Genomic DNA, 23,619 nt, shown 5'->3' on the forward strand with positions numbered 1-23,619 from the left:
CCGGAGGAAGCAAACAGGTGACAGAGTGTTGATTCCTGAGACTTTAGAACCAGAGGGCCGTGGGGCTGCTCCACTGGGCCTGAGTGACGCAGGAGCGCCTCGAAGGGGAGGCAGTGGCCAGTGCGAAGGGCCTGAGGCAGCCGCACAGCGGGGGGCAGGGGGGGTACACAGTGTGAAAGCAGAGGGGGTTCAGTGGCAGCAGAGGCTCAGGTGGAGGTCACACGCAGTGGGCAGCAGACCCTCTGGGAAAAGTCTGGGGTCGCTTCTAAGCTCCAGGAGAGACAGTGTTTGGGAGTTTGGAGCAGGGGGTGGCGTGGTCTGGTGCAGAGATTTGAGAGGTGGGAAGAGGGGGGAGCAGGGTGCTCCCAAGCAGCAGCCTCTGAGGGGGAAGCTGAGTGGGTCCAGATGAGAGGTCGGGCTTGGGGTCTGGGTCAGGAGGCCCCGTGTGAGGTTATCAGGCAAAAGGAGGCCCCCCGGGACGCCTGGAGGTGTTGGGCTCAGACGCCAGGCAGACTGGGCTGTGGTCTCGGAATCAGGGCAGGAGAGCGCGGACCCTGAAGACCCCGGGAGAAACCAGTTCTTTGGCTCTTTTTACGAGTGGGACCATGGGTAGGAAATCGATGCTTTTCTTAGAAAGCGTCGTTTGAGATACCAGTCGCCCAGCAGGAAGCATCCAGTGAAAAACTGGGCCTGTCAACCTAGAGCCTGAGGGAGAAACGGGCCTGAGATAAAGTCGGGTGAGTTACTATCCAGGATGAGGGCGCGTGGCACACCCGAGAGGGGGTCCTGCACACCCCGGTTCTGTGCAAAGATCTCCCCCCGCCGAACCCGGGAGGGGTAACGGTGGGGGGGGCAGGCGTCCAAAAGGAAGGAGGGGACAGCTGTGCCTGGTCGTTCAGGGAACTGCCCACCTGCCTCCCGACAGTGGATCAGAGGCGCGTGGTCTGTTTCATAGAAACCGACAAATGCAGCACCAAAGTGAACGCGACAGCATCATACCTACAAGCGCCGGTGGAGACGACTTTACCAAAAAAAAAAAAAAAATGTTTTAGGGAAAAGAGGCCATCATGGGAGAATCCATGAACCATGATTACACTGACGTAAAATTCAAAAAGTGCCGAAACTCTGAACTATGCTGTTAGAAATAACGCTTAAGGCGTTCCCGTTGTGGCGCAGTGGTTAACGAGTCTGACTAGGAACCATGAGGTTGCGGGTTCGGTCCCTGCCCTTGCTCAGTGGGTTAACGATCTGGCGTTGCCGTGAGCTGTGGTGTAGGTCGCAGACGCGGCTCGGATCCCGCGTTGCTGTGGCTCTGGCTCCGGTTGGACCCCTAGCCTGGGAACCTCCATATGCCGCGGGAGCGGCTCAAGAAAAGGCAAAAAGACCAAAAAGAAAAAAGAAAAAAGAAAAAGAAAAAAGAAATAATGCTTAAACATAAACATATTTCAAAAAACAGCACGGGAATGACTGGCGCGTATTCAAGAAAGTAATTATTCCTGGGGAGGGTTGAGGCTGGGTAGGGGGGAACACTAGGGGAACAGAAACATCTCTTTTCTTGGGCTCCAAAGGGTATCGGCCTTCTTTGTACTTGGAATAAACATACACACACGCCCGCACGTGCCTGGTGGATTTGCCACGTTTTCTTTGCAAAGAAAGGGCGATTTGGAGCTAGCAGCGCAGGTGGTGAACACAGCTGGTGTCTCAGGGAAGGCGACAGCACGCAGGTCGCTTCTCTAGAAGACTAACCCGAACCCAAACCCTAACCAGGAAGACTTTTCTAGGTACGAAACCGAAAACATGCCTACTTCCTGATGGAAAGATTTGCAGCGGGTTCTCCATTTAGAAAACGCTGCACCTGACACAGCCTGAGCCTCATGACACTGGTTTGCCTGTGCGTATCTTGCATCTTTAATATGAGCTCTCGTGTGAAAAACAGACTCTACAAAGTCCATTTGGGTTTGTTAAAATCCAATATTTTTTTCTACCAAAAGCAGCTCAATCTCTCCATCAGAAACACATATATCTTTCTCCCAGAAGAGTCCCAGGCACTGTGGAGTGTAAGCAATTACATTGCAACAGAATTTGTGTCTCTACAAATCTCTACAACGTTAATACGCATGACGTTTTTGATTCGAATGGAGGAGGTCACAGTTCTCGGACAAGAAGAGAAAAGCCTGAATCTCCAGGGCTGGGTCGCTGTTCTGGGGAGCCCGCTCCAGCATTCGCAGATCCCGCTAGCCGGCGGAGCAGAGAGCCCCACGGAGCACTGCGTGGAGAGCCTGGCTCGGCGACCTTCCTGCCTTGTTATGTGCCTGGCTGGTGAGTTCCTGATGGAAAAAAGAACCGTCACTTCCCAGCTGTTCTGTGGCAGGACACAGTGTTAAATTTAGACCATTAAATGGTTCTGGAAGCAAAGGAACAGGTGGTAAATGCCTTCCGAGGCAGATGGTACTTTTTATTAGTTGCGTTCCACAGTCTCTTGCTGTATTGGAGACCACGGCGCTCACTCCTATTCTAACTTTCTCCCTCGAATGCTTATGAAATGGTGGGCAAAAGTTTAAAAATAGTTACCCTCATTCTTTAAAAATCGCTTCATTTATTTCATCACACAGGGGCCGATGCTGGAGTTGCCTGGCACCTGCATCTCCCCAGGGTGGGCACCTGCCTCCAGCTTCCACATGACATGCAGGAGCACAGCTGAGGGGGTGCAGGTCAGGCAGGCTCCAGCCAGGAGAGTGGTTCTTAATACGTCGGCTCATATTTTCCCCTGATAAGTTTCACGTTCTCCTTAAAAAACTAAGAAATAGATAGGAGACAAGATACACTTTTCCCACAAGTGTGTTCCTTCTTTAACCTGAAACTCTTAAGGTTTAGGGACAAGGCAACTGTGGATTAGCTGAGACCTACTAGAAGGAAAGGGAACCACAGCACCCCCACCTTCAACCACTGGCTCCCACAAACGCTGAGTGCCCACAAACGAAACCCCTCCAGGTCAACCCTCAGCTCTGCCTACCCTCCCCCTCCCTTGCGGCTGATTCAGGAACAAACGTGGGAGAAATCGGGAAGAAGTTACGTAAGCAGAACAGGCTGTATCGAGCCTGTGGGTGTCCACTACAGAGAGTGGACAGCTGCTGAGAAACTGCGGGCGATGTGCGTACCCGGGTGCCACTCTCTGCCAGGGACAGGGCGACACAACCAACAGGGGGCAACTCACAGGCTGGAAGGGGAAGGTGAGTGAACGGACTGTGAGCATGAGGTCAGCAGGAGCCCCCGGATGGGCGCAGTGTCCTTCCACAGAGCAGCCGCCAGGACTAACGGGGCTGCACCTGCCAGCAACACCACAAAAGAGAAAACCCACATTTGATTGAATTTAGAACTGGTCTAGGGGTTCTTTAAATACGGTATTGGAGTTCCTGTCATGGCTCAGCAGTTAACGAGCCCAAATAGCATTCATGAGGACACAGGTTTGATCCCTGGCCTCATTCAGTGGGTTAAGGGTCCAGCATTGTCGTGAGCTGCCGTGTAGGTCACAGACACGGCTCAGATCCCACACTGCTGTGGCCGTGGTGTAGGCGGCAGCTACAGCTCCAATGGGACCCCTAGCCTGGGAACTTCCATATGCCATAGGTGCAGCCCTAAAGAGACAAAATATAAGTAAGTAAATAAATAAATAGGGTATCTTATTTGAAATTCTAAATCACGTCCACAGCATATGACTCAGCCACTCTTGAGGCTGGTCTCTCCAGCCCTAAGCCTTCTTCCTTTCGGGGTCCTCCTGTTACTGGACCAGAACTCCTGTTACTGGACCAGAACTCTCCCACGGGAGCATCTTCACACAGCAACCCGGGTTTCTCGGCGTTCTAGAACACGAACCAGGATTTCTCGATGGAGGCGCCAGATATCTCCTTACCACGAGGCCGTCCTTGGTTGTAGCACGTGTAACAGAGCCCTGGTCTCTACTCACTAGAGCCCAGTAGCAACCTCCAAGTTTCGATGACTAAAAAATGTCCCCATCCATTGGAATGTCCCCTGGGGACAAAACTGCCCCCCCCCACATTGAGAACAGCAAAGCTAAGCCACATAAGGCTTCTAAGGTTATCTGGCCTTTACTGGCTTTTATGTAGTCTAACTCATTTCTCTAAAACAGGGATTATTAGCTTCTGAATAAAGACAGGGTAGTTCATCAGTAGGAAAATTAAAGTTCATGAGCTTTTATAAAATCGACTTGAATGTGGAGCAAACTTCATGGAGAGGTGTGTTCTTCGGGCTCATGAAATCTCTTTTGGTGTCGATGCCTTCCCATGCCCTTGGCCCCACTCCCCTCCAGCCCTCCTCCTCCTCTGCCCTCCCCTCGCAGTGCACCTGTGCTAAGGCAGGGTAGGGATGTCTCAGCAGACGCGTGCGCCTCCCTGAGAAGGTCGTCAGGGGACCATCAGCTCTTCAGTCTCAGGGACCCTCCTTCTGCGGGGCCACTGACAGTGGCTAAAACAACAGCTCTGCGAGACACACTGTCTGCCCTCAGTCTCCTTCAGGCCTTTCATAAAATATTCAAGGGAAATTCTGGGACGGGTTTCATCACAGGCACGGCCAGTCTCTCTCAAATCCCTTCTGCTGACGTCAAGACCAGAGGGCCAGGGCGACCTCACTCGATGGTCCTGCCTCCCCACAAACCACTTACAGGGGCAGCCCTGGGCAGAACCCCACCCACCACAGATGCCTAGATTGGCCAAAGAGCTCCGAGGCTGCCCGCCAGGCTGGGGTCATTCGTGGGCCCAGGCCCCAAGCCCCCGCTTCACCCTCTGCAATGGTGGGAGTTTCAGATCAAAAGGATCAACAGGTCTACAAAGGCCCTTCTGAAGCCACCTGCTGAGTGCTGTCTCTCTGCCTTTCTGGCCCTGCTGTGGCCGTTACCTACAAGCCCGGTCGTGGGGAAGGTGTCCTTTTCTGACGGAATGCACGTTACAGCAAATTTGATTAGAGAGCCTTATAAAACGCAAACATGGAAAAGACCCTAATGATTATGTCGCTTTATCAATCACGTAGGAGACATGCAGAGTGAAGCGGTCCCCGGAGTACACAGGGTTTGGTTTGGGTTCTTTCTGAGATTAATTTGCTCAGAAAATAGTAAGTCATCCTTAATAAATGCCAATGGACTGATGGATTTGAACCAAAATCTTGACACAGCTATAAATTACGTTCCACACAAGAGATTATCCATGTATTTTATTTATTTCCCCCATCAAACCCTAAGTGCATGTTCACGAACACGCTGAAATAGAAATAAGATTTGGTTCTTGAGAATACAGCATTCTATTGACCAATGAATCCATCAGGCCAACACAGAAATGCAGAAGCCAAGGTCCCGTGCTGGGAAAACCACATCAGACGTGCCAGAAGAAGACCAGAAAACCAAAAACACTTCCAAAACTAGAAAGTAATGAAACTAGGTTTTTTTTCTCTTTCTGCCATGAAAAAAGAGTGTGTGTCACTGAGAACCTTGCAATCCAGGCTCTGATACCAGCACATCCTTCTAGCATGAACTCGAGTATACAATTCATATTATAATTCCACAAAATTTCTATCCAAGTCCTATTGAATCACATGAAAAAACTAAAACTCAAATAGCAGGATTAGCTCATGACTCCAGACCTTACGAAACACAGCCGTTCCAGCTACATTTAAGGGTGGCCCCAAACGTGCGCTCACCAGGTGACAGTTAGCAGATGTGCATGTATGGCTGAGAATGTGTTTGGACCACACGGTTGCAACCAGTCAAGGACCACCTCCTCCTGAGCCCCTCACCCTGCATCTCAGCACGGCTCCCGACACCAGATCGTCGACCAGCCCCACCTCTGCCCCAAGGCCTCAGAACAGAACGCCCACTGCACGTAGGAACCCAATACTCACACCTGCTCCCCATCCTCAGCCACGGCTTTGGTGGCTTCTGCACAGGACCCCACCCACCCGTGTGTTCAGAGCAGGCCCAGCTGGCCAGGCGAGGAGCGAGGGCTCCGTAAGGGCTTTGTACTAGTTTTTCTTTCATTAACTCAGATGCTTAACCATTTTCTAGAACATTGCCTTGATTTCTTCCAAGCAACACGTGAGACAGAAATTCCTCAGCTGTGTGCATCACTCCCCGTAAAGACAAAGGGACGTCTCATCTCTTCACACAGAAACTTAACACTTTGCTTTATGGCAGAAAATGCCTAGGTTGACTAACAAGACCTTGAGGTCCGTCGTGTGGTCGGAAGATGAACAAGCCCATGGAAGTCTTGCCGAGTCTCCTTCCCGGCTGTCCAGCACGAGAACCCAGGAAGCCACAGACCTAGAGCAGGTGTGTCCCTGCCTCGCTCAACACGCTGTGGACGCTGGAGCCAGCCCGAGGCCTTTAAAGCCTGGGCTCTGTGCTTACCGGAGAAGGACGCCTTCCGCAGGGGGATTTTGATGGGCGCCAGCGTCAGGAAGTGGCAGGGCTGCACGCTGGATGGTGATGGGCCTCCCCGTCTCTCGGCATCCACAGAGACCATGGCTGCGGCGGCAGCTGCAATGGCAATGGTGGGGCTGCTGCCGACAGGCTTAAGGCTGTTGTGACAACCACCTGCAGAAGGGGACAGGGAGGTCAGCGAGGAATGCCTGGTGTCCACTGAGACGAGGCTATTTCATTACGCAACAGACAAGCACCCAGAAAACAAGAGCAAGGGAACCCCTTTCATGTCCACGCCCTGGCTAGGGTCCCAGAAATAAATGTGATGCATGTTCAACATGCCCAGATGTCACCTGTGCACAGAGCTGTGTGTCATTGGACGTGCACAGTCATCAGGGGACATGCCCGCCTTAGAGAGAAGCGACTTTGCCGCAGCACACAATACCGTGTTCAGTAAAGGAAGCAGGTTCGGTTTACGTCAATTCCATCTCCACGCTGTGTAGCCACTCAGTCAACAAACTGTCACTTGGATGATGAGGTGCCAGCATCCTAGCTCTTAGGGACAGAGTTGCATGCCTCTTACTTTAAATCCAAAGGGCACACTCAGTGCCAGAGCCTGCAGACTTTCTCTTGGTTTCTGTCTTTCCCTATTTTCCAAATGTCCTCTGATGGGCATACACAGATTCTGAATGTAATTTTTTTTATAGAGCAGGTCTAGGGTTACAGGAAAATTGAGCAGAAGGGAGAGGGAATTCTCACAGTTTCACCCACACCTGTTCCCCTCCTCTCACCCTATTCATTAGGTGCTGCACCTGTTACCCCTGACGGCACCATCGACGCCCATCCATTATCCTCACCCAGAGTCCCTGCTCTGCATTAAGGTTCAGTTTGTGTTGTACTTTCTATGAATTTTGCCAAATGCGAAACTAATTCCCCCACGGGTTCCGTCTGTTTAGCTCCGCAAAGTGGAAACAACTAAGCCCAGCGAGGAAGGCAGGTAGAAAGCTGAGACAGGAGTTCGCATTGTGGCGCAGGGGTTAACAAATCTGACGAGTATCCGTGAGGACATGGGTTCGATCCCTGGCCTCGCTCTGTGGGTTAAGGATCTGGCATTGCCATGAGCCGTGGTGTAGGTCCCAGACATGGCTCAGATCCCGTGTCACTATGGCTGTGGTATAGGCTGGCAACTGCAGCTCCGATTCTACCCCTAGCCTGGGAAACTCCATATGCCGTGGGTGCAGCCCTAAAAAGACCAAAAAAAAAAAAAAGGGGGGGAAAGAAAGCTGAGCTAGGCCAATGGCTGGTACCATTAGCCAAGTTGTGAACACAAAGGAACAGTTCCCAAAGGAAGTTGAAAGTGCAACTCCAGGGAATACTAAACAGTGAGAAAGAGAAGCCGCCTTCTTGCTGAGATGGAGAAAGTGTGAGTGGTCTGGACAGAAGGTCAAACCAGCCCCAGGCTCCCCTTCAGCCAGAGCCTCGTCCAGAGCAAGGCCCCAACTCTCTCCAGTTCTGTGAAGGCTGAGGGGGGAGAGGAAGCTGCAGAGGAAAAGTCTGGGGAGCTCCCCTTATGGCTCAGGGGGTTACGAATCCGACTAGTATCCGTGAGGATTCAGGCTCCATCCCTGGCCTTGATCAGTGGCTTAAGGATCTGGCGTTGCTGTGACTGTGGAGTAGACCTCAGCTGCAGCTCAGATTGGACCCCTAGCCTGGGAACCTCCACACGCCGCAGGTGCTGCTCTAAAAAGGGAAAAAGACAAGTCTGAAGCCAGCGGAGGGCGCGTCTCGAGGCTCAAGGAAGGGAGCGTCTCAGTAACATCGACGCGTGGGGGAGGCAGCAGGTGCTGAGGGGGAAGCTGCGGTGAGGCAAGCTCCAGCTACAATCATTAGTGATTTTCATTTTCTTTTCTTTTTTTTTTTTTAGGGCCGCACCTGCGGCATCTGGAAGTTCCCAGGGTAGGGGTCAAATCTGAGCTGTAGCCTCTGGCCTATGCCACAGCAATGCCAGATCCGAGCTGCGTCTGCAACCTACACCACAGCTCACAGCAACGCTGGATGCTTCACCCACTGAGCAAGCCAGGGATGGAACCTGAATCCTCATGGATACTAGTCAGGTTCCTTAACCACTGAGCCACAACGGGAACTCCTACAGGGTAGTTTAAATAAGCAACCAGTGCAGGTGGTGACTTTCAGCCGAAGCCAGTGCTTGTCGACCACCAGAGACTGCTGGCGTCTGTAAGAATCATGCTCAGGCCCCCCCGCCTGTGCTCCGCAAATGGAACTATGAAGCCTGGATGCCGGCTCGCTTGTTTATAACATGGTTTACAGAACGTTTTCAGCCCACTGTTGAGACCTATTGCTCAGAGAAAATAAAAGACTAGATGCCTTTCAAAAATACTGCTCATTGACAAAGCTTCTGGTCACCCAAAAGCTCTGATGAGATGTTGTTTTCATGCGAACACGACATCCATTTTGTAGCCTGTGGATCAAGGAGGCGTTTTGACTTTCAAGTCTTCTCAGGTAAGAAATGCATTTAGTAAGGCTTAGAGCTGCCATAGATAGTGATGCCTCTGACGGATCTGGGCAAAGTCAATCAACACCCTTCCAGAAAGGATGTGCCATTCTAGACACCAGTAAGAACATTTGTGAACACAGGAAGAGGTCAACATATCCACAGCAACAGGAGTTTGGGAGAAGTGGAGTCTAACCTCCAGGGGTGGCTTTGAGGGGTTTCAGACTTCAGGGGTGGAAGTCACTGCAGATGTGGTGGAAACAGCAAGAGAACTAGAATTAGAAGTGGAGCCTGGAGATGTGCCTGAGTCGCTGCATCTCAGGATAAAACTTGAAGACATGCAGTGTTGCTTCTCGGGGATGAGCCAAGAAAGTGTTTTCTTGAGATGCAATCTACTCCTGGTGAAGACGCTGGGAAGACTGTTGAAAGGACAACAAAGGCATTACAGTATGACCCAAACTTAGCTGATAATGCAGCAGGGTTTGAGAGGACTGACTCCAGTTTTTACAGAATGTCTGCTGTGGGTAAAATGCCATCAAACTGCGTGGCCTGCGACAGAAAAGTCATTTTTGAAAGGAAGTCAACTGATGCGGCAAATTCACTGCTGTCTTGTTTTAAGAAATTGCCGCAGCCACGTCAACCTTCCGCAACCACCGCCTTGATTAGGTCGCAGCCTTCAATATCCAGGCAGAGATTCTCCAGCAGAAAGATGACAAACCCACCGACGGCTCAGAGGATGCGTAGCATTTTTCAGCAACAAAATCTTTTTAATTGAGGTCTGTACATTGTTTGAGAGAACGCTATTGAACACTTAGTAGACTGCACTACAGTGTAAATGTAATACTCCGATGCACTTGGAAACAAAAAAAAAAAATGTTTTTTTGGCACATTCCTCTAATAACAGGGTCTGGAACCAAACCAGCAATATCTCCGAGGTGTGCCTGATATATTTCAAGTTCCTCTGTGTTTTTCTTTTGTTTTTTATGGTTGCACCTGTGGCATATGAAAGTTGCCGGGCCAGGGATTGAATCTGAGCTGAAGCTGTGACCTAAGCTGCAGCTGCAGCAGCGCTGGATCCTTTAACACACTGCTCTGGGCTGGGGATTGAACCCACACCTCTGCAGCAACACAAGCCACTGCAGTCAGATTCTTAACCCACTTTGTCACAGCAGGAATTCTTCCTTTGCATCTCTTCATGGCACGAGAGCTCTTTTCTTTTTATTAGCAAATAATATTCTTTGTCTAGATGGACGAGTTTATCTTTTCTCCTACAGAAGGACATCTTGTTTGCTTCCAAGTAATTATGATTATGAATAAAATTTCTCTAAACATTTGTGTGCATGTTTTTTTTGGGTCTCAGCTCACTTGGGGAAATACCAAAGAATGTGACCGCGAGGTCACGTGGTAGGGCTGCCTTGAGCCTTTTGGAAGAAACGACCAGACTGTCTCTCAAGGTGGCTGCACCACTCTGCATCCCACCAGCAGTGAAGGAGCGTTCCTGCTGTGACATCCTCACCAGCACGTGGCATCCGTGATCTGCATTTGGGACGTGCTGGCAGGGCTGTAGTGATGTCTCTCCGTGGTCACAAACAGATTTAAAGTCAGGAAAACCCCCCACTGTTCAATGCATATTGTCTTACTTAACAATAAAAACACATCACGGAAAAAGTATATGATGGAGTAAATTAGCACATAAAAATGTCTGTGTGGCCCCAGCTGAGCACCGCTGACCTTCTGTTATGCAGCCAACTGGAAGTTTCCAGTGGCACAGTCTGGCCACATGGGTGCTGACCCGCCAGGACGCTGCACGCGCTGCTCTCCCACGAGGCATAGAATAAATGTCCAGTTATTCGTGGGAGCCCAGTATTCCCGGCAGTGGACCTGCCACACATTAGAGGTATTCACTAACCGGCCCCCACCAGAGTAGGTGTTGCCTATTATAAGTAAATGTGACAATGTGTGCATTTATCACCTGTTCCAGAATGGACGTGTTCAGGGTCAAAATAGGGTAAGCATTTTAGGGTGCACACTTGTCGGTTTAATGAGGCAGTTCTGAAGCTGTATGGAAAGGTTTCTTTGTAAATTCAGATTCCCTGCCTCTGGATTCCTGCTTTACCTGATTTCACTGCAGGTGTTCTCACTGGAATGTAACCACTTGTTGGCTCTATTCAGGGACAGACCCGCTGGCAGGACCCAGGGCTTCAGGGAACTGCGACCCTCAGCCTTCCCTTTAGGAGAAGACAGCGCCAAGCGCTGACCTCAGGGACAGGATGCCTGGCGCATCTGTTTACCTTTTGTTCAAAATGAAGATGACCACAGCAAAGAATGAGAAGGTAACTAACAGCGATTTAAAAGAAACCAGTGCCAGAGTTCCCTGGTGGCCTAGCAGCTGAGGATTTGGTGTTATCACTGCTATGGCGTGGGTTCAATCCCTGGCCTGGGAACTTCCACATACTGAGGGTGTGGCCAGCGAAAGAGAAAAAAAGAAACAGGTGCCAAGGCATTTTAGAGATGGGAGTTTTAGCAGCACATGATTTTGTGGTCAAAAATGATGAATCAATCAAAACGGAGGAAAAAAAAAAAAAGAAGTGGAAAGGTGGTTTTTAACCTTCTCTGAATTCATCTGGTTACATCAAATTGCATCACTCATCAGTTAGTTTACAAAATTGCCTGAATAAGATCGGGGGAGACAGGAAGTTAATGACAGCGTTGATACAATCACTGTCACCACTGGTAGAGGAGACAGAAAGGCGAGTCTGCAATTCACCCCCAAGAGGCTCCCGCCAGGCTCCCGCCCTGCCCAGGTGCGCTGCGTGTTGACAGTAAGCAGACCCAGGCACCCGTGTGGGAGCAGGACCCACCTCCCCCCAAGACACGGAGAGCACAGGTGAGCTCCATCCTCATGGGCAGGTGGGAGAGGCAGTGTGCCCTGTGGCAGGAGGGCTTAGGAACGTCCGCGGGAGGAAACAGTGACATCTGGAGCCCAGCGTCGGGGGAGCTGTTGGCGGCTCCCTGCTTCCCTCTCACCCCTTCCCCCACCCCCACCCCCTCAGTCAGACATTTATGGAGCATCTCGGCATCTGGGCATCTCCGCACAGCTCAGGCCTGAAAGATGATGCCTCAGGAGGTGGGATTCAGGCAGGTAATGACTGCAGGTACGCCCTGTCTGAGGACGCCAGCCGGGAGGCGTGGGCCGATGGGACCTGGGATGCCAGCAGCTCCCCAGAGACGCCTCTTGAGCCGAGTCTTGGAAGATGAGCAGCACTCAATAAATTGCTCGACTGATAAGTGATTATCCTAACTCACTTTCCCCAGAGGACTACAGAGACTCCCTTAGTTGAGTAAATAAACTGAGATAAGTGTTCCAGCCAAAGAAAACCTGCTAAGCCAGCTAAGAGATAAGCCAGGAATGCTATCCCATAAGGATGACTTATAAAAATCAATGTTTTAAGCAAAACAGTAATTAACCGTGTGCTTCCCTTGAAGGCGGCCAGAGGACAGAGGCAGGTGGCCCCTGCGGGGGGACTTCCTTCCGGCTGAGTTCACAGCCCAACGCCACGTCCCACCGCAGCCCTCAGTCTCTGATGGCCAGACCTGCGACGTGTGTGTTTTTACTCTGAGTAAGCCCAGGACGGCCACGGGAACCTGCGTGGTCTCTACTGGGGGCCAGGAAGCAGGGCTCAGTGAGGTCAGTGAAGGTCAATGACTCACAAAAGGCCCTGGAGAGAGAGGCACGGACTCTACAGCCAGGCGTGTCTGCCCCGAGTCCCTTCTGCCCGGCTGGTGCTAGGACCCCACCCGGCTGAACACCTGCCCCTCCCTCCAACCAGATTCCTGGAGCCTCCGGAGAACCTGCTCCTTTGTGCTGCCAGAGCCCGCCTGCCGTCCGCACGGGGATCCTGGTCCCTGACACCCTGATGTTCACGGGAGCAGGCGGCTGTGCTCCAGGCAGCCTGACTGCTGACGCCCGCCCAGCGTCTGCCTCCAACCCTGGACCCCAGCCAGCAGCTGGACTCTGCTCCCGCCTGGATTCAGCAGAAAGAAAGGGAGAGAAAGGCTGGACACCCAGGGACTGGGGCGGTGGGACAGGTGCAGGGGGGACAGGCGGGGGGGGGGGACAGGCAGTGGGGGTGGGACAGGTAGGGGCTCTGGAACCACCTGGCCTCAGGCCGAGATGCTAATCAGGCACCTTGCACGTTCAGGGGTGTCCACTTGGCCTGGACGGCCCCGTCTGCTCCTGCTCCCTTAGGCTTGTGGGGGCGCGCGCCCGCTCTCGGCCTGAGGGTCTTCCGTCACTGGCTGCAGTCTGCAGAGTTGGCTGGAGGGGACCCTCACCGTGGTCCCTGGAAGGCTGCTTGCTCCCGCCTCGGAGGATCCCTGGAATTGTAACTGCCAGCCGGTTGCAGGGCCGATAAAAACTGGACGTTTAACTTCGTACCTTTACAAAGAGCGGGATGAAGCCTCTGACTTGCATCGGAATTTGAGGACACCTCGTGGAGCTGGAGACCTTAACCTCAGGATGCCGGTGGCGGCGGCGGGGGGGGGGGGGGGCGGGGGCGGGGGTGAGATGACGAGCAGCCACCCCCACACCCAGGGCTGTGCTGGGGCAGCTACATCCTCAGAACAACACGTCGTGCTGATTTTTGTTCATTACGTCCGTTTAGCACATGCCTCAGCCCCGGCGGGAACCGACATGGCGACAAACCTGATCTCCAGCGACCGCAGTGAGACGCTATCACCCGAGCAGCCAAGGGACACACCCGCCCGAGGGCCATGACCAAGAAGTCACAGGCCAAACAAGGATGAGGGTGGCACCTGCCTCTGGAAAGCCCTGCCCATCATTAGCCTCACCTCCTCCCTTGTCTTCACTCTTTAAAACCAAATCCCACCCAGGCTCCCGCGGGACACATGGGTTAAGGATCCACAGCCTCAGGTGCAGCCAAACTGCCATGTGAGTGAGAGAACTAAGTTCCGGCTTCTCCTTTGGCCACTGCGTAAAGCCTGTGTGTAGATCGCAGCTTCGGTTTCGTGATTTGGCTGCTCAAGTGGGAAAGGAAAACCCGAGGCTGAGGGTCCGAGCCAGGCTGGGGTCACAGGACTTAACTCGGTATCGCAAGCCCGGCTCCCAGAGGCGCGTGTTCAGCTCTGCTAAATTTCCCTCCCAGCATCTCCCTCTCTGCCTCCCCCATCTCGGCATTCGGCAGGTGGCTTTCCCTACAGATCCCTCACCGGCCACAGAGCCCTCTTGGCCTTTGCTGATTTCCAGGCGTGTCTGGCACAGAACCGTTCCTCAAAGGGAGGGTTGCAGCCTGGATGGTTCCCTGGGGACTCATGCTGGTGCCCAGCTCTTCCCAACAGGAGGCGCTGCTGCTATTTGACTCATTTCCCTCCAGCTTGGACCGCACATCCTTACACATTTCCAAGGACTCCCAGAAGTCAATGCCCCATGGACCCCAATATATCCAGGCTGTGGGCACAGACCCTGAGGCCCCCACGGTGGGCTTGGAGCCCCTCATCCTGTAACGGATGGTCCCTTATGTCCCTGACCATAAGATTGAAGGGGCCTCCAGCTAGATGGGACCCAGTGCCTCGAAGGGACCCAACGCATTCCCCTCCCAGTTGGGGGCCCACCTGGCTGGGTCCCCTCCCTCGAGCAGAGCAGCAGAGGGTGTGGCTCTAAGGGAAACTGAAGACACAAGATTCATCAGTGCAGTGGAGCCACCTCATCACTGTGAAAGCTCCCACCCCCACTGGACAGAAGTCCCCCCACCGCGGCACAGCAATCCCTCCCTCGGAGCCACACGCATTGCTGGGGGGGGGGGTGCCCAGCTCCCCCAGCCCCCACAGCCCCTGGTGCCAGGCGAGGACATACGAGTTACTGGGAGGGGGTGAATTCACTTAGCTTTGTGTGTCAGCTTAGAGATGCTAATATACTGTTATTTTTATGATTTCATGTAACTTGTGTGCAATAATGTGAATATTCACTTTATTAAAACTGGAGATTAATTGCACTACCCTAAAGAACAAATTGCTGCTAATACTGGGTAAAGCGAACATCCTGATTGCTGGAAGGGACTGAGTCAGGGAAGGAAACGGGAAGAGGCAGGATGGCAAATCAGGAAACTACGGCAGGAGTTCCCGTCTCGGCTCAGCGGGAATGAACCTGACTAGGATCCATGAGGATGTGGGGTCGATCCCTGCCCTCGCTCCATGGGTTAAGGATCGGGCGTTGCTGTGAGCTGTGGTGTAGGTCGCAGACACACAGACAGCTCAGATCCTGCATTGCTGTGGCTCTGGTGTGGGCTGACACCTGCAGCTCTGATTTGACCCTGAGCCTGGGAACTTCCATATGCTGTAGTTATGGCCCAAAAAGCAAAAAAAAAAAAAAAAAAAAAAAAAGAAAGTAAGAAAGAAAGAAAAAGAAAAAAGAAAGAATGAAAGATAGAAACAACAGACAGACTGAGAATAATGTATACTGAGCATGGAAGCCCAGCCTCCCCTCTGGGCCAGCACCTCCTCTGGAGAGAAGGAGTGGGTGTGCAGTGCAAGTGGCAAAGGATGGTGACAAGAGCATGCACGCCAGCCTAGCTGGACTCCGGGGCTGGCTCAAGGGGGAAAGTGCCCTCCCAGAACACCCGTGACCACACACATTCATGACTTCCTTGAAGGAAGGAGTGTCTTCACACTCAGAGGACATGGCCAGGGGGTGTATACAGTAAGTGCTTAGCAAATGCATGTCAATTGAACAGCCCCTAGTCAACCGTCTCCTGGGGGTTGCGTTCCATGAGTGGCTTAGTGGGTTCAACTGGTTCAAGTCTCCTGATTTTACTCTAGTGGGGTCCCCCTTGGGAGATCCAGCCACCCCTGCCCCGTGGTGGTGAGGGTCCCAGCACGTGTGTGGCTGTGCCTGCAAGGAGCGTCATTTTCTATGGAACACAGTGGCGTCAGCAGAACTTCACTGTTTGCCTTGAAATAAATGCGTTTTCCCCTGAAAGCCACAGCAGGTGGATTCTGTCCCCCACAGGCAGCCCGAGGTTTCAGTGACCTTGAAGCGGGACACAGTCCCCGGAGTCTGTTCCACAGCAAAAGCAGGGACGCTCCCCAGCACAGGGCGCCGTTCCCCACCAGGCAGCTGTCTCCCGGCCACTTCATCATGCTCCACGCACACAACTTACACTCGCCTCTCACCTGTCTCACAACAGCCTGCGGCAGCCGTAAAGCGCGGGGAATTATCCTCAGCCGTGTCTGTCTCTCAGAGACACATTTAGACAACGGCACAATCAACCAGCTGACGAGTTTTAGGACTTTTCCCGCTTTGAGGTTCCGCGCCTCGTTAGAAATTAAGATGATTGAGTGTCTCATAATAGAGACACCAAGTACATCCTTCCCTTCTGCACCTGCCAAGAGCAGCTCCATCCCCTGAATCCCCGGTACAGGTGTGCGGCCGTCACAAGACCTGGAAAGGCGGTGGGCGGGGCTCTAAAGGATGGGCTGGGATAAACACGTCCACAGGGACAGCTCCACTCCCCCAAACCCAGACACTCTCCCAGGAAACAGCCTCTGGAACTGGGCCCCGCTGAAGACACACAGTATTCAGGAATAGAAATCTCAAGGACAGGAATTTTCAGAAAAACTTTCTCAATTATATGCAGCTGCTGCACTCGTGTTGCAGCGAAATTAGGTGCGACTGTGCCTGTCCTTGTACGATTGCTCCCCCAGGGGGACAAGAATGTGGGTTTCAGTATCAAGGCATCGGTGTGGGGGTGGCAGGGCTTACCCCTGCGGTCACAGGGGCCTAGGGAACAGAATTCGCCCCTCGCACGCAAACCCCGCCCAGGGAGCCTGGAGCAGGCTAAGAACCTCAGCTCGGGCATCTGTGAGGTCTGCTTCTACATGGCCCTCCTGGAACCAGGCCAGCCTCCTGGCAGGACCAAGCGCTCCCGGGGTGGGCGGGGACTGTGTTACCTGCGTGGTGGCCTGTGAGCCTCCAGGGAGCACGTCCCTGTGCAGAGAGGCCCTTGCAGCGTGCCTGCGTGTAGCGCGTGTGAAAATAAAAACCTGTCATTGTCCTGACCGTTAGGAGGCATTCTGCATCTGTGCCGCCTTTGCAGATGGGCAGGGCGGGCGGGGAGGGGGGCAGCAGGAAGGCGGCGGGCAGGCAGGGGCACGGGATGTCTGGGGCAGTGCGTCTCCCCGTCGCTGTCGCTCCTGCCGCTGAGTTCCAGGGATCCTGCCACACCCAGACTTCTCGTGGCCCAAAGCCTGCCCAGGGAAGGCCAAAGGATCGTTCCACCTCCAGGGTCAGGAGCAGAGTGGAGGCGCCTGGGAGAAGGGGCACTTGGAAGACCGGGGTCACGAGTCTAACGTGTGATGCGGAGAGAAGACCACGTGAGCCTGGACTCTGAAACTCCCAAACCGGAGAGGCAGAAAGCAAAGACGACTGGAGGGGCCTGACTCCAGCGTCCTGAGAGGACTGTCCTGCTTCAGCAGGTCCCCTGGACTGTTGGGGAAACAGCCCCTCAAGAGCCAGAGGGAATAACGCATGGGCGCAGCCGGGCTGCAGCCGCTCGCAAACGCCGAAACGCCCAGAGCAAATGCGTCCAAACCCACTCGCAGCCGCCCCTCTGTCTTTCAGGGCGGTGGGGACACGGCTCTCTCAGCCATGCTCCCTGCCCCCGTGGGGCATTCCCTGGGGAGAGACCCTCTCTGTAACGAGGCCTGGCAGAGCCAGGCTGCGTCCTTGGCTGTTAAGCTACACGGGACATCGGCGCCTGCGGGAAGATACACACGCCCCTGTCTCTTCATGTGGAAGCAGCTCGTTTACCTGCGTAGCCTTGGAGAGGCACCTGTGACAGGCTCAGGGCAGGCAGCGGCGGGCCTTGTCACCAGGGGCTCTGCGGCCAGAGGGACTCTGAGTCAGGGCTCCTGGGCCCCGTCCCTTCACCCCTCCAGCAAAAAGAAAAGGTTTGCCATCCATGAACCCAAGCAAGCTCTGCCCTCCTCTTCCGTCTCAACATGAGATCCTGACTTCGGAGTCAATCACATTTTGCCCGTGAGAGCAGCCGTGCTCCTCTGGGAGGCCCTTCTCCCTCGGCCCCCCCAGGGTCCACGTGCCTCCCTCTCACCATCTCCCAGCAACCATCTAACAGCAACCGTCTCGCGCCTCCTTCCTCCTGCAGCTTGTAAAGCCCATTCTCTGCCTCCCACCTGCCCGCCTGGCCCTCTTCCGAATCCTCAGACACGTCCAAGTGTCCACCACGAGGCCTCGTGGCAACGCGTGGGAAGAGTGCCCTGTGCTGCTCCCACGGCAGGAGGAGAGCCACCTGCGGTTTGTCTCTGCCACGGGGGATGAAGGCAAACGGGCTAATGAGATCAGAGGCGAGGCGAGGTTCACTTCCAGTTAAAAAAAAAACAAACAAACCCGCTCTGCTGAGGATAATGCTGCCTGAAATGAATACTTATTTTCCTTAAAAGGGTGAATAATATATTGTTTATATAAACAGCATTTGTGTTGGTGCCAGAGGAACAAGGAAATTGCAAGTAAAATCTAAGACCACCAGGTCATTACCACAAGAAGAAAATGCAAGCCTTGGCCATTGGGAACCACTTGTCTTTCTATTCTTTCCAAAGGCAGATCTGCCTTGAAGCTGACAAGGCTTAACCTGCCAGGTACTCACTTGCACCACCTCTCCCAACTCTCTAGCCCTAATTCCTATTAGCGATGTTGGTTCTTCTCCTTCAAGAGGACACTAAGTTTGTATGAATGTTATGGTTCAAAACACCTGCGCTGTCCTGCACACAACCCGCAATACCTAAAGGTAAATACTGCCCAGTAAAAATGCAGAACCATTCTTCTGCAAAGCCACTTAGAAAGAATTGACCCAAATCGCCACCTCCTAAGCCACGTACAATAGCTTGATATTCAGATCTTAAGCTTTCCAGTTTCTGAGAATTCTCATTGAAATCACACGTACATGCATATTCAACAAATGCAGTTATGACAAATATGGCCATGATATGCAGGGAGGTTTAGAAACAAGCATTATACTTTTTTAAGAAAGATTCCTCATCCAATTTGGGGCAACATTTGCAGTGCTGGTGGTATCTAGTCAGCTTGGAGAACTGATTCTTCATTATAGAAGCCAGGAACAGTAGCCTCAGGTATTGTGAGACTGAAAGACTAGGTCTGGAAACTCCCCACCAGGAGTATTTTAGTCTATTAATACACCAAGAGATGCACAAAGTGTTAGGCTGTAAGACCTAAGACCTAAGGAAGCGGAATTTTTAATTTTTTTTTTTTACTGCTCTCTCCCCAGCACATACACCAGCACAGGGTACAAGGCAGGTGCTCAATCCATATTTGAGGTATTGATTATTGATTTGATATCCGCCATGGTGTTAGAGACGAGACACTTTGCCAGGTGCGGGGGATCCAGTAGTAGACTAGACAGACAAGGCCACTGCATTCTGACCTGCATGACCTTGACACCGAAGGTTTAAAGGAAAAATGTCGGGGGGGGGGGAATGGGATATTTAATTTTCATCAAAAACATTGTTGCTCACAGTTAATTTCTTTCTTTTTTTAAATTTTTGCTTTTTAGGGCCACACCTGGGGCATATGGAAGTTCCCAGGCTAGGGGTCAAATTGAAGCTGTAGCCACCAGCCTATGCCACAGTCACAGCAATTCGGGATCCGAGCTATGTCTGTGACCTACACCTCAGCTCATGGCAGCGCTGGATTGCTGACCCACTGAGTGAGGCCAGGGATCAAACCTGCATCTTCATGGATGCTAGTTGGGTTCGTTAACCCCTGAGCCGTGAAGGGAACTCCTCACAGTTAATTTCTTACAGGTCTTGAACATAATTTTTTTTTTTTTCCTTTTTAGGGTTGCACCTGCAGGATATGGAAGTTCCCAAGCTGGGGGTTGAATCAGAGCTGTAGCTGCCAGCCTACACCACGGCTCACAGCAACACTGGATCCTTAACCCACTGAGCGAGGCCAGGGATTGAACCCACATCCTCACAGACACTATGTCGGGTTCTCAACCTGATGAACCACAACAGGTACTCCTTGAACCTAACTTTTGATGAAAATAAAGCCCTTGTGATATCCGTAATTCAAGAGGAATCTATGAACCTACCAATGAAGCCCTTTGCCTGGCTAACAGATCACAAGGATATGCAATCTGACAAAAAATATATACTCTAATGAATAGTCCTTATTATACAACTGTAGAGATAAGTGGGCTTGGGCCAGTGAACTGCCCAGTCTTCCCAGCTAAAAAAGTTGCGCCATCTCCGGGGTCTAGCAGTGTGATGGGTCAGGTGTGCTAGGGGCTCAGTGTGATGAGTCAGGTGTGCTAGGGGCTCCCCAACTCCTGGAAAGAACCGCACTGAAGATACTCGCTTCTTGCAGCTTTGCTAAACTTTCCAAAACAGAAGCAGTCTCCAAGGGTCCCACCTCTCCCCAGCCCCAGAAAACATTCCGCCCTGGGCTTACAAGTGGCGGACAAGAGGGGCAGCTCTGCGACAAGGGCAGATGTGGGGGCTGGGCAGAAGTGAGCTGCTGGCGCTGAGTCTAGATCTTAGAATTGAGCAGGGGCTCCATCTTCGTGGCGGAGGCGGGTCTGGTCCTGGGTTAGTGGTGCCCCTTAGTTCTGCAGAAGCAGGTGCACAACCTTTCGGAGGAATGCATCAGCTACCTGGGCCCGCTAAAGTTCCACCTACTATGATCCAATTATAACTTCCTAACTGAAGAATGCCAGGTAAAAGAGGCAGAGGCAACAGGAGTGAGAGGCCTTAAAATAACAGACAACAAAACCGGACCCTCGAAGACCAGAGATATCAGAATTTTCATGCACAGAATATAAACTAATTATGTATAAGATTTTTTTTAAGAGCAGTAAGGATCAAGACACTGTAAGCAATGAAGCTGATTTGAAAAAAAAAAAGGCAGAGGAAGTGCTAGAGATTAAAATGATAATTCTCAAAACAAAAACTTCATGGAGGGCTGAAACAGAAGATTAGACACAGAAGAATTGAGATGTATTGACTGGAAGATATATCCAAAGAAATTATACAGCACAGAGAACAAAAGACAAATAGTATGAAAGGAAAACAAATATGGGATTAAAATAATAACATTTAGAATATTCCTTATCAACATTTCAGAAAGAAAAAATGAAGATAACGGAGAAAAAGCAGCATTTGAAAGTTCCCCCAGAAATGAAAGACATAAATCCACAGAAGCACAACATACGAGTCATGAATTTTTAAAAGAGGCAGATCTAGGAGTTCCCGTTGTGGCTCAAAGGTAATGAATCTGACTAGAATCCACGAGGATGGAGGTTCGATCCCTGGCCTTGCTCAGTGGGTTAAGGATCTGGCATTGCTTCGGCTGTGGTGTGGGCCGGCTCCTGAAGCTCTGATTAGACCGCTAGCCTGGGAACTTCCATGTGCCTCGGGTGTGGCCCTAAAAAGCAAAAATAAATAAATAAATAGATAAGTAGAGGAATCCGATCTAGACACAGTGTGATGGAACTGTAAGCCGTCAAGTCAAAGAGGAATCGCTACAAAATTCAGAGAGTAAAGACAGATTTTACCCACACAGGGCCGTCATGTAGAATAATGGAAAATTTAGCAGAAATTAATACGTGCCACAAATTATTGTGATAATATCTTCAGAGAGTTGAGGAAACATTTACAATGAGCCAGAAAAATCATCCTTTAAAAATGAAAAAGAAAACGTTTTCAGATGAGCAAAAACAGAGAGATTTTACGACTTGATGATCTTCCCTTAAAAATCCCAGCATATCTAATAAAAGCAGTCGCTAATAAATCTCTAACAAAGTCTCTGCTAAAAGAGAAGAAAAGCCGTCAATCCTACCCTCAAGAATAAGAAATAGCAAGAATGGTCACAGGACCATTAAATACCCTATAAGTCAGTCGTTAAACATCCTGGAAAGACAGGTCCTCATATTTAAAGAAGCGAGTCCTACACATTGTCTGGGTGTCCTCCTTTAAGACAGCAAAGCCCTTCCAAAGATTTAAAAAAGGAGGGGCCACATCTCCATTGATGCCGCGAAATCAATACAACTTTGACACTAAAAGGAGGCGAGGCGAGTAGAAGAAAAGGAAACAGCAGGGCAGTTTCACACAGGAACACAGATCCATGAACCTGAGCAAAGTCATGACAAACACTGCAGTATTTTGAACAAGAAGAGCTATGGGTCATGAAAAAGGCGAGTTTATCCCAGGAAGAAAAATGATGCGATGCCATAATTTTAAAAAATACCTTGCTTTGCAATATAGACCAAAAGGAGAAAAGTATGAGACAGAGAAATGCAAAACACAGAATCTTCCATCCCTAAATTACGATAACAATCCATAACCACTAGCAAACTGGGAGAGGAGTGAGCTTTCCCAAGCTCAAGGAAGGGTCGTTAATAAACACCACAACACACGTCCTTGTTAGTGGGAAGTGTTAGCTGTGTCCCCTTGGAATGGGAACTGCGGAGTGTTTAGCGTCACTACACCGTTAGATGCTGCACTCAAAGTCCTGGACAGCAAAGGCAAAAATGAGATTTTAGAAGCAAAGCTAAGGAGTTCGAGAAGGGAAGGGAAGAAACAAATCCTTTCCCTGAGCACGAGCACGTCTGTGGTTCCCGCCAAGCAGCCTCGTGTCCTTCGAGCAAGTGGAAGACTGGCAACTTAGATGAAGACGCCTATAAGAAGTCCAGAAAATTATTACAAAGAAATGATGCTAAGTTGCCTTCAAAGTGTTTGCAGACAGTGAACACTTGGAAATAGTTCCCTCTGGTGTATTTATGTTAAGTAAACTCTGACTCAGCTGGCTTTTAAAAAATTCATTAAAGATGACATTGACTAACTTATACTGTGATGGAGAAATATACATATTAAAACATTAAGTCACAGAGAAACACAAACTGTGGTTACAATATGCATCACACGTGGCAGTGCATTGATCCGTTAGCATTGTTTGAAAATATTTACGGGAGCTGTGGATAACATTTTTCTTCTTTCTACATGTTGGTAGTCTCTAATTTTTCAATACCTCACAAATACGAATGAGCCTTAAGTTAGGAAAAACAAAATATTAAAATAAAAGGCAAAGACAACCTACAGAATATGGGAGAAAATAGTTGCAAATGACGCAACCGACAAGGGCATCTCCAGATGTGTGTCTCCAGAACATACAAGCAACTCACACAACTCAACAGGAAAAAAGCAAACAACCCAGTTGAAAAGGGGGCAGAAGACCTAAATAGACATTTCTCCAAAGACAACATATGAATGGCCAACAGGCACATGAAAAAATGCTCAACATCACTAATTATTAGAGGAATGCAAATCAAAACTACAATGACATACCACCTCACACTGGCCAGAGTGGCCATCATTAATAAGTCCATAAATAACAAATGCCAGAGGGGGTTTGGAGAAAAGGGAACCCTCCTACACTGATGGTGGGAATGTAAATTGGTACAGCCACTATGGAGAATGGTATGGAGGCACCTCAGAAAACTAAATGTAGAACTACCATATGACCCAGCAATCCTACTCCTGGGTACATATCCAGACAAAACTTTCATTCAAAAAGACACATGCACCAGTATGTTCATTGCAGCACTATTCACAATAGCCAAGACCTGGAAACGACCTA

The 23,619-nt window shown here is 51.0% G+C and overlaps 1 protein-coding gene across 1 annotated transcript in view; it reads right to left on the minus strand.

Moving 5' to 3' along the window:
- TCERG1L (transcription elongation regulator 1 like) overlaps positions 1-23,619 on the minus strand; it is a 173,749-nt gene that overhangs the window by 131,254 nt on the left and 18,876 nt on the right. Inside the window, exon 4 of the mRNA XM_047762464.1 lies at positions 6,413-6,598. Within this exon, the coding sequence (XP_047618420.1) occupies positions 6,413-6,598 (186 nt within the window). The remainder of the gene's footprint in view (positions 1-6,412; positions 6,599-23,619) is intronic.

This window comes from Phacochoerus africanus, chromosome 15, assembly GCF_016906955.1.
Source record: "Phacochoerus africanus isolate WHEZ1 chromosome 15, ROS_Pafr_v1, whole genome shotgun sequence".
In the NCBI taxonomy this organism is placed as follows: domain Eukaryota; kingdom Metazoa; phylum Chordata; class Mammalia; order Artiodactyla; family Suidae; genus Phacochoerus; species Phacochoerus africanus.